Source organism: Haliotis rufescens, unplaced genomic scaffold (assembly GCF_023055435.1).
Source record: "Haliotis rufescens isolate VD_foot unplaced genomic scaffold, xgHalRufe1.0.p SCAF_129, whole genome shotgun sequence".
NCBI classification, from domain to species: Eukaryota; Metazoa; Mollusca; class Gastropoda; order Lepetellida; family Haliotidae; genus Haliotis; species Haliotis rufescens.
In genome coordinates this window covers 326,477-343,485 of record NW_025963812.1, presented here as the reverse complement: position 1 = coordinate 343,485, position 17,009 = coordinate 326,477, and the positions used below count along the sequence as shown (strand labels likewise).

The 17,009-nt window shown below is 42.9% G+C and overlaps 1 protein-coding gene across 4 annotated transcripts in view; it reads left to right on the top strand.

Annotated features, from left to right (window-relative positions):
- The window catches only part of LOC124110906 (glycogenin-1-like), a 53,997-nt gene that overhangs the window by 29,684 nt on the left and 7,304 nt on the right, over window positions 1-17,009 (top strand). For 2 of the 4 annotated variants that reach the window (XM_046470375.2, XM_046470376.2), the window contains 2 exons: window positions 1,517-2,038; window positions 13,288-13,609. In XM_046470375.2, coding sequence (XP_046326331.2) covers window positions 1,517-2,038; window positions 13,288-13,609 — 844 coding nt within the window. The remainder of the gene's footprint in view (window positions 1-1,516; window positions 2,039-13,287; window positions 13,610-17,009) is intronic. The other 2 variants (XM_046470378.2, XM_046470379.2) reach the window with 1 other exon arrangement.

The following is a 17,009-nucleotide window of genomic DNA, read 5'->3' as shown; positions in this document are numbered from 1 at the left end:
AGTTGAATTAACAGACTAATCAAAACGAATTTTACTGAAGAAAGAAAGACGTACCATATTCATAACATTTCATCATTCGGAAATCCTACAATTAGTGGAATAGTGTAGAAATTGTAATACTTGCAAAATTAGACGTCTTTTTTTTTCAGTTGTTGTGAAAAAGTTGTTGATTCATGTTGATGTTGTGCAATGTTGTAACATATATATAGTGAAGTATGTTAACCCTTCCCTTGCCAAGATCTGTTCCAAATTTAAGTTTGGGATGTTAACATCAAAATCTCCCAATATCTATTTTGTATACCATGGTATACAGTGGTGCCATGTTGCTACCTGGAACAAATTTAATCTCATTAAAGTCAGATCTCAGTTCTTGCTATCGCTAACCGAAGATTTGAGGACATCTCATTACGGGTCATATCCGATCGACCTTTCATCCGACCAATCAGAGTGTTGCTTACAAGATCAGGAAAGTGATAGTAGGAAACTATTAAAACAAAGATCTGAGGGCATTCCATTGTGGGTCACTTTGACCGACCAATGAAATGACAAACAAGAAGTTGACATTAGCTAATCAGAAAGCAGCTTTCTTAAGCTTTTCGGCACTACTTTCAAACTGGCGAGTTCTTAGACTGGCTCCCATTCGTTCCTGCGGGAAGTGGTAGCAGCGACACTAAACAGAGGATCCGGGAACCAGTCTTGCAACTTCCATTCCAGACTACGCTTTGAAAACTATTGATTGTAAAATTGAAAACTTAACAAACGGAAATTCGGGATTGTCTAATTGATGTCCATGATTGTATATCTGTCGTTTAGAAAACCAATCTTTGTTTAGTGATAGCGAGATCTGATAGCTAAGATCTGATTTGAATGAAATTGAGAACAAATTATGCTCGATTTTAAAAAGCCTGACATTTCTTGACTGGTTTGAGTCCACTTCCTGGCATGTTTGAAAGGGTTAACAGTGTTGTAGTTTGATGTTGTTTTTCAATATACTTAGTCTCCTGCTTCTGTTTAGGTTCTTCCTTTTTAACAACTGACCCCAATTGTTTCCAACCTCTTTCATAATTTCCCTCAACCCATTCAAAATGAGACCCGTGAAGATTCCGGGGTAGAATAAGTCTTCAGCAGCCCATGCTTGCTGTAAAAGGCGACTATGCTTGTCGTAAAAGGCGACTAACAGGATCGGGTGGTCAGGCTTGCTGACTTGGTTGATATAGGTCATCGATCCCAATTGCGTGGATCGATGCTAATGATGTCAATCACTGGATTGTCTGGTCCAGACTCGATGATTTTACAGACCGCCGTCATATAGCTGGAATATTGCTGAGTGCAGCGTTAAACAACAAACAAACAAACAAAACAAACAAACATTCAAAATGAGATGAATTGATTTACTCCAAGATGAAAAAACAACAACTGCCAGCGATGTTTCATATGCAATTTTTCCCCTTTGGTAATGTGATTATATCCTCCAGGGAAACGAAATGGCATTGCAGCTCGCTCTGTTTGTTTACAGACGCCGTTTTTACGGTTTGAGTACGTGTCATCAAAACAACACGAAACATCTCATCCCGTCTCCGAATCCCATTCACAACCCACCTATCAAGTTGTCTTTCCTTACGTTCCACCAACACTGGACCAAGTCTTCTATGCCCCTCCTTCCCACGATGCAACACACCATCCTGAGGGATCATGGGATAGCAATGGCGGCCCTGGTCCTTGTGTTGTAGAGATTTCATCCGAGCCAGTTAGATCATACATGAGCATAGAAACACATTATACTGAAGCACCTTTATCCCAAATTGACCCCGACGGTCCACCAAAGGATCTCTATTCTGCTAGCGAATTAGAATCAACCCTCACTGTTGACGACACCCCTGTCAAAGATGAGGCTGGTTCAACTGATGAGTCACTAGAGGGCTCTGGTGGTTGCCATGGTGCTAAAGACCTGGATGACCTTGAGACTGACGTAGGTCATGGGTCCCACCCAGTCGATATTGAGGATGAAAATGGCAATATTATTAATAACACTTTGTTGGTAAGTTTGAAAATGGCTGACACACACTGTTTGTTTGTAATCGCATATCATTATAACTTGGCATTCTGGCAGTATATGAAAGCAAAATACAAATATATAGAGAGAATCTCAACCGAGTGTTATTTGATGTCAAATCTATCAACAAGTCCGTGGAAGTTTTAAACTCAAATGCTTGCTGAGGCGTTTTAAACTTTTATTGACAAGTGTTGACATATTTTATATCTAAAGACACTCGGAATATTTTATTTATCATCCAAAATCAATCCTCCAAGTTTTTCATTTTTCAACTGCGGAGAGATTATTTATGTCATTTGACTGTGACATCATCATGACTGATGACATCACAATGGTGTACAAAGCATGTAAATTTTTTTTAGCAATATCTCCTGGGTTGGTCTGACCCAAGCAATATCTCCTGTGGAGGCCAGATTTGGATGATAAATATGGTTTATTTCAGTTTATCAAGTCCTTCTGTTGAAGATCCCTTTTTCCATTATTGAAGACTTTCCCAATCTCATTAAAATCAGATCTTAGTTCTCGCTACCGCTAAACAAAGTTTGAGGACATCCCATTACAGGTCACGTCAGAACGACGCGAATTTTGACAGACCAATGAAATGACTGACAAGAAATCGACATTAGCCAATCAGAAGGCAGCTTTCTTGAGCTTTACGACACTAGTTTCAAACTGGTGACAACGCTTCAAAACATATTTTGACGTATTCTTGATTAAAAAAATTAAAACTGATAAGAAGAAAATTCTGGAATGGCTTATAGATGGCCTAGATTGTATGGATATGATCATAAAACCCGTAACTGTCGTTCGGAATACCCCTTGTTAAATTTTTCGTGGTTGCATGATTAGAAAACAAATTCCGACTGTCACTTTCATGATCTGGTAAGCGACGCTCTGATTGGTTGGATGAAAGGCTGTTCTGACGTGACCCTTAATGGGATGTCCTCAGATCTTTGTTAAGCGGTAGCGAGAACTAAGATCTGATTTGAATGATATTGAGACTTTCCTGACTTATTGTTGATAACCATGCTGTGTGTTCTGTGTTCCTGTGCATGTTGCATGTACCCAGAGTGATGTATTAACTGGTAGTGGGAAGATACATCAATGCATTTGTGTATCAAGGTTTTTTTATCTTGATACAAGTGTCGATCACAGTCGCAAAGGAAGACATATCGATTCATACCTTATTTGCTTTAATAAACGTTACACCAAACACTAATTAGTAGTGAAAATTAGAAGTGAAACATAAATAATTTTATCCGGTGCGCCATACTCGACACTGCCACTAGTAAATTGTCAGTGTGCCAGTTTTTTGGCTATTCTGTCTTTGAAACAGATGGCTTACACACCAGAGATAAGAGCACATGTAAGTATCGTGAGCAAGGTATCGTGATATGTATCAGATCGCACAGTTGGTGTATCGTCCCAGCCTCAGTATTAACACTTGTGAACTTGTCCATGGAGAGTAGGGGCGGTCGGGTAGCCTAGTGGTTAAAGCGTTCGCTCGTCACGCCAAAGACCCGGGTTTGAATCCTGACTTGGGTACAATGTGTGAAGCCCATTTCTGGTGTCCCCGCCGTGATATTGCTGGAATATTGCTAAAAGCGGCATAAAACCAAACTCACTCACTCACTCACTCCATGGAGAGTGACACTTTGTATAAATGAGTACGTGAAGGGAAATTGGTTTAATGTCACTTTCAAGATTATTGTACTGAAACACGAAGTGAGGGTCTGCATGCTTGTACCTGTGTTCTAGACGGGGCTAATACTGTATACTGACTCCAAACTGACCAGTCCTTGCTCTATCCTCTTAATGAAATAACAAGTAGCATTTTTTGGTATGATGAAGCCAGGGATCGAACCAGCAACCATATGCGCATTGGGGAGATGCTCTATCCACTAGATCTGATATTAATCACTGGATTGTCTGGTCCAGACTTGATTATTTACAGACCGCCATCATATAGCTGGAATATTGCTGAGTGCGGCGTAAAACAACAAACCAACTACAGCTTAAAATATGAAAATGACTCCAAAATGTTTTTCAACTCTGGTCATCATTGTCTGAGCAACATATTATTGCTTGCAGCAATATGTATTGTAAAAGTAACAGAAACGTTGTTTTACGTTTTCTGTGACCATGGTATTTATTTGAAAGAAAAACGAGATGAATATGTTTTTTTTCTTCAGCTTAATCACTCTGTATATGTTTATTTAGTCTCAAGTCAATACCTTTGATGGTTGGTTGGGAAAGCCTTGTGGTTCAAAGTTCAATTACCAACATTGATACAATATTTGAAGCCCATTAGAGGCTTGCTCACTCGCTCACTCACACTCACACACTCACTCACTCACTCACTCACTCACTCACTCACTTTTACAGACCGCCGTCATATAGCTGGAATATTGCTGAGTGCGGCGTTAAACAACAAACCAACCAAATCACTCACTCACCTCACTCACTCACTCACCTACCTCACCTCACTCACTCACTCACTCACCTTACTCACTCACTCACTCACTCACTCACTCACTCTCACTCACTCACTCACTCACTCACTCACTCACTCACTCACTCACTCACCTCACTCACTCACTCACTCACCTACCTCACCTCACTCACTCACTCACCTCACCTCATTCACTCACTCACCTCACTCACTCACTCACCTCACTCACCTACCTCACCTCACTCACCTCACCTCACTCACTCACCTCACTCACCTACCTCACCTCACTCACTCACTCACTCACACACTCACTCACTCACTCACTCACTCACTCACCTACCTCACCTCACCTCACCTCACTCACTCACTCACCTACCTCACCTCACTCACTCACTCACCTACCTCACTTCACTCACTCACTCACCTCACTCACCTACCTCACTTCACTCACTTACACACCTCACTCACTCACTTACACACCTCACTCACCTCACTCACCTCACTCACTCACTCACCTCACTCACTCACTTACACACCTCACTCACCTCACTCACCTCACTCACTCACTCACCTCACTCACTCACTCACTCACTTACTCACCTACCTCACTCACTCACTCACTTTTACAGACCGCTGTCATATAGCTGGAATATTGCTGAGGGCGGCGTTAAACAACAAACCAACCAACCAACCAACCAAATCAATCACTCTCACTCACTCACTCACTCACTCACTCACTCACTCACTCGGCACCACTTGTATGACCAATTTCTAGGCCAGTTTGTAAGTAATGTTTATAGGCGCCCAATACTACGCCAAAGTTCACATACAGTCTGTATTTTCTTGTGTGTACATCATACAAGACTGACATTGAGCTGGGCTATATTACAATGAGCTCATAACAGCTAGTACTTATGATGGTCAATATTGTATCAACTACTCTATAAGGAAGAGAATTTTTGGATGTCAACTTCTTTATTACAGAACACAACATTTTGGAGTATATGCTTACTCCTTCATCAGGTGAATGTATGCTAGGATGCAGAGAACATATATATATACAGAAGGACAACAAAAGTAAATACAAAGGTGAAAACTTAAGGGAAGCCAACAGTTAATTGGTGCTGATAGGTGATTAGAATGGACAAATGAAAGCCAACACTTACCGTATTCAACCTAATAAGCGCCCACGACGATATTTGCTGATATATTGGCTTGTGAACAATCCCATTTAACACCCCTTCCGATTGATCAATGTACACAAGACTTATTTATTCGTCTATAATACACAGTGGTGTGTTATATGCACCCTTAATTATGGGCAATTTAATTCTGGAAAAATATATCTGTCGTATATAAACATTTCAGGCTGTCAGCATAAACCATGAAATTTACGATCCTTCAACACTGTTTTTTTTCACCAAAGCCCCCTGATTTTGAGAGCGCCTGGGTGCTTATTATGTCAAATACGGTAACAGTAAATTAGCTCTTGATAGGAGATAGGAATGGACAACTGGGAGTGAGGACTTAAATTATCACTGATTTGTAATGGACAATGGACAAACAGGGTAATTAGCTCTGATAGGTAATAGAATGGACATGGCAATGGCCAGCTGGATAATTAACACAGACGATACTCAAAGCAATAGGCACTGGGCAGATGAAGGAGTAAGCGTATACTCCGAAATATTGTGTTCCTCATAATAAAGAAGTTGACATCCATAAATTCTCTTCCTTGTGTATCACTTCTCAATGCCACTGAGACTTGAAACGTGGCTATATTCAGTGAGTGATTATTTTAGATCCACCATCTACCATGAGTTTTAATAACATCCCCTATTTGGGAACTGGGAGTGTGAAAGGGTTGAATGAACACAGTGATGTCATGTCACAAGAACCCTCTTTGGAGTGACATTCAAGGCAGAGTTATCTCCCTTGGTCTCGCATGGTGGCCGGTTTCTTTCAGCAAGGCATCTGTCTGCTATCTCCTTCTGTAGAGCTGACTCACCTTGTCTCTGTGACATTTCTCCATAAACATCAATGTCAATCATTGAGCAACAATAATTTAATTTTTTTTAGTCCTGTAACAGTGACAGCAAGTATGGTTCTGTCTGGAGATTTTTGTGCCATGATAGGATGACAAATGTATTTAGCACAGGCCATGAGTGGGTTGCATAATGGTGTGTGTGCATGTGTGAGTGTGTGTGGTGTGTGCGTGTGTGGGGTGTGTGTGCATGTGTGAGTATGTGTGCATGTGTGTGTGTGTATGCGTGCGTGCATGGATGGGTGGGTGTCGTGGGGTTTGGGTGTGGGGTGTGTGTGCATGTGTGAGTATGTGTGTGTGTGTGTGCGTGCGTGCGTGCGTGCGTGCGTGCGTGCATGGGTGGGTGGGTGTCGTGGGGTTTGGGTGTGGGGTGGGTGTGGAACATAAAACAACACTCATTTGTGTTTTAGATTTCTTTTTTGTCTTAATACCTAAATACTCTTGAAATCAGAGAACTGTCTTGAAATGGTTCAAGGCAAGTGTGGTTTATATATAGTCTGAAACTGGTCATGCTTTTTCTGATTTAAAAAAATTATTCTCACATAATTATTTAGATCATAATTTTCAACAATTCTAAGTTCCAAAAATAATTTTCTGTTTTGCATTTCAGTTTTTAAACTTATTTAAATATTTTTTAAATATTATATACATCTATATCAAGATGTTAAATACATTGTTTATGTGCTGTTAATGAAAAATATCTATCATATTCCAATGAAAACAGTTTTCATTGTATGTCTCCTTACTTAAAATTGAAATAAGAATTTTGTGAAGTCAGCAATAATTGTAAGAGATGCTCACACAGTTGGCAGTAGAGATACTGAGGTGATTGTCTCAAGATGTGTAACTACTGAGTTGAGAGCTTACTAGTGTAACAGTGCAAGTGAAAACAGCACAATATGTCCACACTGTGGGGAGGTTAAAGCTGATTGATTCTCCAGTCGTGCCACAGCACGGCCTTGTCTGATGAGCCGGGTCATAGTGACCCTATACAATGCATAGCATGCAACAACCACTTGTGTGACCTTGGGTTACTCTCAAGGACAGTTAGGTGACCTTCACCTTTAGATTTCTCTAGGATATATTTGGTAATGGGAATAGCCATTCATATGGGGGGCATCTCAAAATTTCAATTTCATTTTTTCCAGTTGTTAACAGAAACATTCCCATCTGGACGATGTTGTTTAAGATTAGATGTGATAGGTGCAAGAGGTACTCCTCTTTCCTTGGTATATGAAAATTGTAGAAAAAGTCAATAATAACTGTTTTTAGTATAATTTAAAATATACTTTTTGCATGGTCCCTGTGAAATATCACATGACTTGAAAATTCAACAAGTTTTTTTTGTGTCACAACAGCATTAGTTTACCGTTGGTATTAAGTGGCGGCTGCATAACTTCATAGTTCATGAACTCTGTGAAGATCTAGGTTAGAATAAATCTTCAGCAACCAATACTTGACATGAGAAGCAACTAACAAGACACGCTGACATGGTTGATGCATGTCACCGTATCCCATTTGAGTAGGTCGATGCTCATGATGTCAATAAATGGATTCTCTTATCCAGACTGCTGTCATATAGCTGTAATATTGCTGAGTGTTGCATTAAAAAACAACCAAAATAAATTTAAAAACTTCATGCATGTTATAAGAGCCTACTAAAATGTCGTTACACAGTATGCACATGGTATGGATCAACGCTCTTACGTTCAGTCAAAGGTTTGTCAGATCCAGACTTGATTGTATGAACTAAAATATGGTCTAGCTATCACTCATGCAGATATCAGCTGATCACTCTTGAACATACAGTGTCTGCCTGGAGAGCAGCTGGTCCGGGGTTCGATCCCTGGCCGTATCATACAAAACGACATTAACGATGCTATTTGTTGTTACCCTGCCTGACGCTCGGCATTAAGGGGCTAAACAAGGACTAGTCGGCTTGGAGTCAGTATACTGTGCCTGAGTGGGGTATTCATGTTACACTGCGGCATGGTATCTCATTGGAGTATTTATGGTATCTCAGTGGGCTAGCACTATAAAACTGGCATTAGTCTCGCCACTACCAGCAGCCACACAGACACACATTATACACACATGCACATCACCACATAAGTGATAATGTTGAATGTGGAGTTACCTTATTCGACGTAATAAGCGCCCACGGCGGTATTTGCTAATATATTGGGTAGTGAACAATCTCAATTAGCACCCCTTCCGATTGATCAATGTAAGACTTATTTATTCGTGTATAATATGCACTCGTGTGTTATATGCATCCTTAATTATGGGCAATTAAATCCTGGAAAAATATATGTGTCGTATATAAACATTTCAGGCTGTCAGCATAACCCACGAAATTTACGAACTTTCAACTCTGTTTTTTTTTCACCAAAATAATATTCCAATAAGAGCCCCCTATTTCTAATTTTGAGAGCGCCCTGGGCACTTATTACGTCAAATACGGTAAGTGGACATTAAACCCCATTTTACCCAACCTCTTTAACACGTAGCTATGTCTGTGTCCGCCCTTCTATATGTTGCGTATTGGGAACCACCTGTGTGTATTCTGCACGTCTGGCAGATGCTTGTGGTGTATTGTCTACAGTGACAGTGTGAGCGGTCACCATTCTGGGCAACAATACAGGTCAGACACTGTTTTCATAGATAACATTGCACACGTGCAACGACTTGTTTTGAGTAGAAACATAACAGGTGCTATTCATGAAGGTATCCTGCAGGAAGGAACCATCGCCATAGGCGACCACAAGGTAGGGCTAGTGAGTGGGAAGCCGTGTCCCAACACTCCATTGCTAGTCGTAACAGTCAACTTAATAGGGCACCTGTGATGTTCTGGGTTAGAACGAGTACCAATGACCTTTGCTGGTCGTAAGAGGTTTCTCAGGATCAGGTGGACCCGTGAAGATCCGGGGTAGAATAGGTCTTCAGCAACCCATGCTTGCTGTAAAAGGCGACTATGCTTGTCGTGAAAGGCGACTAACGGGATCGGGTGGTCAGGCTTGCTGACTTGGTTGATGCATGTCATCGTATCCCTTTTGCATGGATCGATGCTCATGATATCAATCACTGGATTGTCTGGTCCAGACTCGATTATTTACAGACCGCCGTCATATAGCTGGAATATTGCTGAGTGCGGCGTTAAACAACAAACATTTGTCTCCCTGGTGTGTGGGTTGTTTGGGGCACCTGGGAATCTTCTGGCAAAATGGTCAGACATGTGAAGAAAAACAAATGTTTCACTTTGGGATGAGATGAATTATTGTCAAGTTGAATAGTGGGCCAGTAAATGAAATTGAAATGAAACAAATGATTTATAACAAGCTTTCCTGTTTTCACCTGGTTGATTGACTGTCAGTGTGCCGGTAAACTAGCCAGATTTAAATCACTGTCTTGTGAGCAGCCTGATCAGATTATCTGGGCCTTGGCCTTTTTTCAAATCTGTCAACATCCTGCCCTAGATATGACTGGGGGGTGGTAAGTCAAGACAGCTGTGAGGACACATGTGGTCGGGTTTCAACAATTGGCTGTATGTTACTATGGGCGAGCCCAGGGGTACCCATCCTCGTACACCTGTATTTTATGTGTAAAGGTGTCATGATCACCAGGGTAGTTATACTCAGGCACCTGCTGTCTGGGGTCCTCAGGCACCTGCTGTCTTGGGTCCTCCAGCACCTGCTGTCTTGGGTCCTCAAGCACCTGCTGTCTTGGGTCCTCGAGCACCTGCTGTCTTGGGTCCTCAAGCACCTGCTGTCTGGGACCCTTGAGCACCTGCTGTCTGGGGTCCTCGAGCACCTGCTGTCTTGGGTCCTCAAGCACCTGCTGTCTGGGACCCTTGAGCACCTGCTGTCTGGGGTCCTCGAGTACCTGCTGTCTGGGGTCCTCGAGCACCTGCTGTCTGGGGTCCTCAAGCACCTGCTGTCTGGGGTCCTCAAACACCTGTCTGGGATCCTCAAGCACCTGTTGTCAGGGGTTGATGCTGGGCAGGGGTTGATGCTCAAGCACCTGATGTGGGGTTCTCAAGGACCTGATGCTGAGGGAGGTGGGGAGACACTCAGGCACCTTCTGTCTGTAGTTGTCCATGCTTGCTAGTATTTTTTGTATTTTTCCACCAGACATTGATGCCTCTATGAAGGTGCTCTACCTGGTTATAGCGTTCGCTCGTCACGCTGAAGACCCGAGATCGATTCTCGACATGGGTACTATGTGTGAAGCCCATTTCTGGTGTCCCCCGCCGTGATATTGCTGGAATATTGCTAAAAGCGGCGTAAAACTGTACTCACTCACTCACAAAACTCACTCCAACTTAAACATATAGTCACACAAGTCAGTTGAACAACACCTGACCTATCTGCCAGTGACACTGTACACTGCAGGTGGACTACATTCTGAACTGTCTCTCTCTATATCTGCAGTTTAACATCCATGCTTCATATGTTAACGTTCTGTCTCAGCTTCTGTATTGGTTCTAGGTCTGTACTTTCATCTCTAAGGGAGAGGTAGGATGGCACAGTGGTTGAGTGTGTTTGCGTGACACACGTCAGGATCTGGGCTCCGTTCCACTGAGTTTTCTTAGCGCACAGATAATCGTAACTCCAGAGATAGAAACTGACATCTTTAGTCCTCTAGTCCTTATCATGATAAACCATAGCAAAGCCCTTAGATATAGCAAACTTTTACTAGTATTATGACATCTTAATGGGCAGTTTGGCGAGGACTGTAGGACAAGTGCCAATTTCTATCACTGCCCATACTTTCACATAGGTTTACAACTACGATCGCTTTGTGGAACCGAGCCCTGGGTTCTATTCCCAACATGGTAAACACCAACCTCACCCACGTCTCTAAGTTGCTTTCAGTATACAAGAAGTTGATATTCATGTGCTGCTTACTATTGTGTATACACCTGCTTCTTTTAAAACAGCCTATGTTTTCTCACGAGGTCTCCTCAATGTCTGGGTAAAGGTTCCAAATGCTTATCACTCAATACTGTGCTTGTACCCCAACATGAAGATCAGGGGTAGAATAGGTCTTCAGCAACCCATGCTTGTCCCCCGTGAAGATCAGGGGTAGAATAGATCATGCTTGTCGTAAGAGGCGACTAACGGGATCGGGTGGTCAGGCTTGTTGACTTGGTTGATGCATGTCATTGTATACCAATTGCGTGGATCGATACTCATCACCTCAATCACTGGATTGTCTGGTCTAGACTGGCTTATTTACAGACCGCCGTCATATAGCTGGAATATTGCTGAGTGCGGCGTTAAGGAACAAACAAACTGAACCTGAAACTGTACCCCAGTGGCGTGGATCATGACTCATGATAACAATCACTGGATGGTCTGGTCAGACTCAATTATTTACAAAATAACAGGCTGCCATTGTAGCTGGAATATTGCTGAGTACAGCGTTGATCAACGTTACTGATCACTCTGGGGGATCACACACCAGTCCAGGGATTTATCAAGATCTGCTCAGAGGTACCATAGTTTGCCCATATTTTGTCGATAGAAATTCCCAAATTGTAATTTAAAAAATTATGTTGAATTGAATGAAATATTCTAATGAATATATGAAAGTCCCAATTTCAAATTGTTGAGTGTTGAGGACTATTATTTTGGACTCAAAGATAAATCCCTGAATTGCTTAATACTAAGAGCTGGTGGGCTGGTAAGAGCTGACTAGTTAGCATTGGGTGGTCAGGCTCTGTGGTGCAGCCAATTGTGTGTCATTGTAACCTGTTAGCGTGAGTTGTGCTCTTGCTTTCAATGTCTGCTTTTGCCCTGTCAAAACGTAATTATTTATAGGTCAGCGTGATATTGCAAGAATATTTCTCTGACTGTCGCCAGAGAGCATTCACTGATTCTTATATGATATATAAATGCATATATTCACTAGATTTTACAGCCTATATTCAACCATCTAGCTCTTTTTCAAGGCCCTGGGGTAGCCTACTGGTACATGGTTTGCTTGTTGTCCCAAAGGCCTGGGTTCAGTTCCCATATGGGTACAATGTGTGGCTCCACCTTCTGGTGTCCCCTGCCTTGATGTTGCAAAAAATCATACCCACTCACTTGGGTTATGCATGGCGACTATGCTCAGTAGCCACCCAACCCGAGTACGCGAGGTACCAGTCCCAGTGCCTTTCAGTGTGTTCTGGTGTACTTGAGGGCGGTCGGGTAGCATAGTGGTTAAAGCGTTTGCTCGTCACGCCGAAGACCCAGGTTTGATTCCTGACATGGGTACAATGTGTGAAGCCCATTTCTAGTGTCCCCTGCCGTGATATTGCTGGAATACTGCTAAAAGCGGCGTCAAACCATACTCACTCACTCACTGTTGTATTTGAGAACATATTTTAGATTTACCGTGGAGGAAATTGGGTGTGTTTTGCTTGAATATCGTCTAAAATGGGATAAAATCTTTCTCACACAGCTCATGCTTTACTATTTTGATTTGCAGTATTAGTGAAAATTTTGATTTTAAGTTCTTTTCAAACTGGTATTTCGGTTAAAATGAATAATAATGTATGTTAGCACCTTTGCCAAGCACTTTTATTCAGCAAGCGCTTGCTTGTAGTAGCATTTGTACCAAAAATTGACATTGAAGGCATCAAGAAGTGTAAGTCCATAGTCAACCCTCTGTCTGACCTGTTTCTAATACAAGAGAGTGAACTTTCTCTGCAACAGTGTTGATTGTTTAAGTAAATCCTGTTCTCTGTTCCAGGGAGGACTTGTAGGACAGTTGGCCAGCCTTGACCTTGAGGGTGGCATGGGCGGAACAGGTGCCGCGGTGTTCATGGATGACCGGGAACGCAAGCTGGCCTGGGAGCGTGGTCAGATGGACTACTTGGGGATCGACAAGTTTGACAATATCATGAAAAAACTTGATGAAGAAATAGGGGATCGGCGCTCACCTAGCCCCAGCAAAAGTGGAACGCCCCCCCTGCCTCAAGAGCCGGACGATAAGCCTGGTGACACAGCTGTAGTATCGCCTCAAGGAACGGCGGTGCCTGCCGAGAGTACTGCTAAGATCTCACCACCTTCAGGTACAGAGCTCCCTGATGATGCCACTCCATCAGATTACGCCTCTGATAAAGATGTTGTTGTTGCTAGTGACTCATTTGTAGCAGCCTCAGAACCTCCTGCTGGTTCGGATGAGGTTCAAGTAGCGAGCATAGTTCTCTCTCCTGTAGATGAAGTACCTGTCCCTGTAGCCCCTGTGGCCCCTGATGAGGCATCTGAAGATGCAGATTTGTCCACCCTTCACACGCCCCCTCCTGAACCCGAGCTTCCATCCCCTCCCCCTCCCCCTCCTGGTGTTGATGAAGAGCCTGCCTCACCAGCTGATGCTCCTCCCGAATCCCAACCGGAGCCTGTTAAGGAACCAGAACCTGTTGTAGAGGCTCAGATAACCCTGGGAGAACCAGAATCGGTTCCCGAACCCCAACCGGAGCCTGTTACAGAACCAGAACCTGTTTTTGAGGCTCAGCTAACCCTGGGAGAGCCTGAACCAGTTCCCGAACCCCAACCAGAGCCTGTTTTAGAGGCTCAGATAACCCTGGGAGAGCCTGAACCAGTTCCCGAACCCCAACCAGAGCCTGTTTTAGAGGCTCAGATAACCCTGGGAGAGCCTGAACCAGTTCCCGAACCCCAACCAGAACCTGTTTTAGAGGCTCAGATAACCCTGGGACAACCAGAGCCTGTTACAGAACCAGAACCAGAACCTGTTGCAGTGGCTCAGCCTCCCCCCGTTCTTTCACCCAAACCCAGTGTGCCAGCACCATCCCCTAAGCCTGTTCTTGCTGCCAAGCCAGGCCCATCACCTCTCTCTACAAAACCAGCCCCTCCTTCACCTGCACCTAAGCCAGATGTCGCCCCCAAATCCCCAACCACACCTGAGCCTACTGAGTCGGCTCCGGCACCTAAACCAGCTGCTGCATTTGCTCCCAAACCATGGCAGAAGCAATATGGCTCCCAGTTCACTCCTAAGCCTGCCCCAGCAGCTCCAACTGGTTTGAAACCCTGGGAAAAACCAAAACCGGCAGAATCAAAGCCAACAGCTCCAGCTGCTAAGCCTTATGGTTCTAAGCCCTGGGAAAAACCAAAACCGGCAGCAGAGCCCACACCAGCAGAATCAAAACCAACAGCTCCAGCTGCTAAGCCTTATGGTTCTAAGCCCTGGGAAAAACCAAAAGCGACAGCAGAACCCACACCAGCAGAATCAAAACCAACAGCTCCAGCTGCTAAGCCTTATGGTTCTAGGCCCTGGGAAAAGCCAAAACCTGCAGCAGAGCCTACACCGGCAGCAGAAACAAAGCCTGCTGCGGAACCAAAAGCTGCAGCAGAGCCAAAGGCTCCAGCCAAACCAGGTTCTGGTTCGATGTTATCCTCGTCCCCATTTCTGAAGGGCGCAGGCTCAGCATCCAGTGGAGTATATGCACCAAAACCATGGTCATCTTCTGTGGGTGCTAAGCAGTATGGATCCGTAGCAGGACCAAAATATGGTGCAGCGGCTGCATCTTCATCAACACCTTCATCAGCAGCTACAACACCCAAACCCTCCCCTGGTGCCCCGACGACAGCTCCCAAACCTTCCGCACCAACCCCTGCTCCCAAACCAGGGGCACCAGCTCCGGCTCCCAAACCATCTTCTAGATTTGGGTCTTATTTCCCTCCCCCAAAGAAATGAGTTTTTGCCATGGCATGTTGATATGACTGGCTGCATAATTTGAGACTATCTATCTTTGTGGTGCTTGATATATGTAGGGCTCGTGCTTCATACTTGAGAGTGTGATAAACAGATTGATATTCTCCATTCTTCAGGGCAATAAATGCACTCCTCCATATGCCCTGACCGCAGTGTATATATTGCCCTGAATATTTGAGGATGACTTATTACGAGCTGTTTTTCTACTGCCATGGCTTGCCTCATGGATATCTATATTTGGTATGTTAGTATTTTGTAATTATGGATGAAGATTTCTCAAGTGAAAGTGTTCCAACTAACCCATCCCAGAATGCATCTGTTGACGGGTGATGTAACTAGTCCTGTGGTATCAGCTGTTTTCTGTCTTCACTGTCTAGAATATTCAACCACGTGCGCAAACCTATGACGCTGCGATCATTACTTCAGTTGTCCTCAGAGTTTGTACGTAGTCCTTGAACGAAACAAAAACATTTACAATGTTTATTTTTTCTCGGGCTAACAGACTTTTGATGGCTGAATTAGGATGCATCCAGGGTTTTACTTGACACATAATTCCTGCACATTAGATGCAACAATCTACGATATGTTCTTTTTAAATTACTGCCTGTTTCTCTGCTAATCGTTACAAATAAAACAAATCTTTTACGATGAAAGGAGACTGAAGTAACTTTAAAATACAAAAAACTTGGAATTTCCACTGTCTATTTATAGATTGTTGTCCCTTGCAAACCGGTAACTGGCATGGCTACGCACCAGCCAACAAGCATGGCAGCGAAAATCGTGACTCCCAAATTAAGAAATATTTCCAAAAATATCATAATTTTTGGAGGCCCTAGATGCATCAATATTTCAGTTTTTATTGTTTTAACCCTACTCATATTGAGTAGAAATGAGTCCGACATTTTGTCTTTTTTCATACATTCTACAATGTTGCTTTGGTTGTCATGACCGCCATTGTCAGAATGTCTCGTGAACTATGCAAGTGGGCAACAGCTTGACCAATGACGCCATAATTCCTATATTATGCTCAGTATCTATGCTCATATTGTTTTATTTTATTCCGTTGTATATGTGAAAGATTTTATTTATTGCCATCGTGTCAGGTCATCATCTTCATGGTGCTTGTTCTTAGTTTGTTTCAGTTCTGGAGCTGTTGTTTAGGTCACATGTTTTTATCATGGTGCATGTCAATCTCTGATGTTTCAAACTTTTTTCTACAATTTATTTTTTATTTTTTAATGATTATTTTTAGAATTTTTACACTCACGTATAAAGAGTATTTGAAGAAAGACTCATTTGTTTCTGAAAGTGAAAAAAAGGCTGAATGATGAGTAATTTTACAGGAATCTGTTGAATCTTATTTCCGCTTATCTGAAATATTACGATCAGATATTTTCCCAGGCATAGCAACACGTGCCATATTGATTACGTTTTTTATCTTGTGTCCAATTTCACCTTTTCTCACCTTGAATACATGTGTAGCTCATGCAGTGCATGCTCCTAGAATCATCACCGCATGTAATACACCAGTGTTCGAAATACCTGTTGATTTCAACTCGGGCTGCCAGATTTTCAAATCCCCCTGCCCGACGGTCGGGTTATATTTCATAGGTGAAAATATTCTAAATATTTTCCGATGATAAGCATTAATTCACATGTAAAGATGAATGATAAAATGTAACCAAAAGGAACCCCGTTAGCTTATCCTGAGAAACATATGATTATAGTGGGCAGGCAGG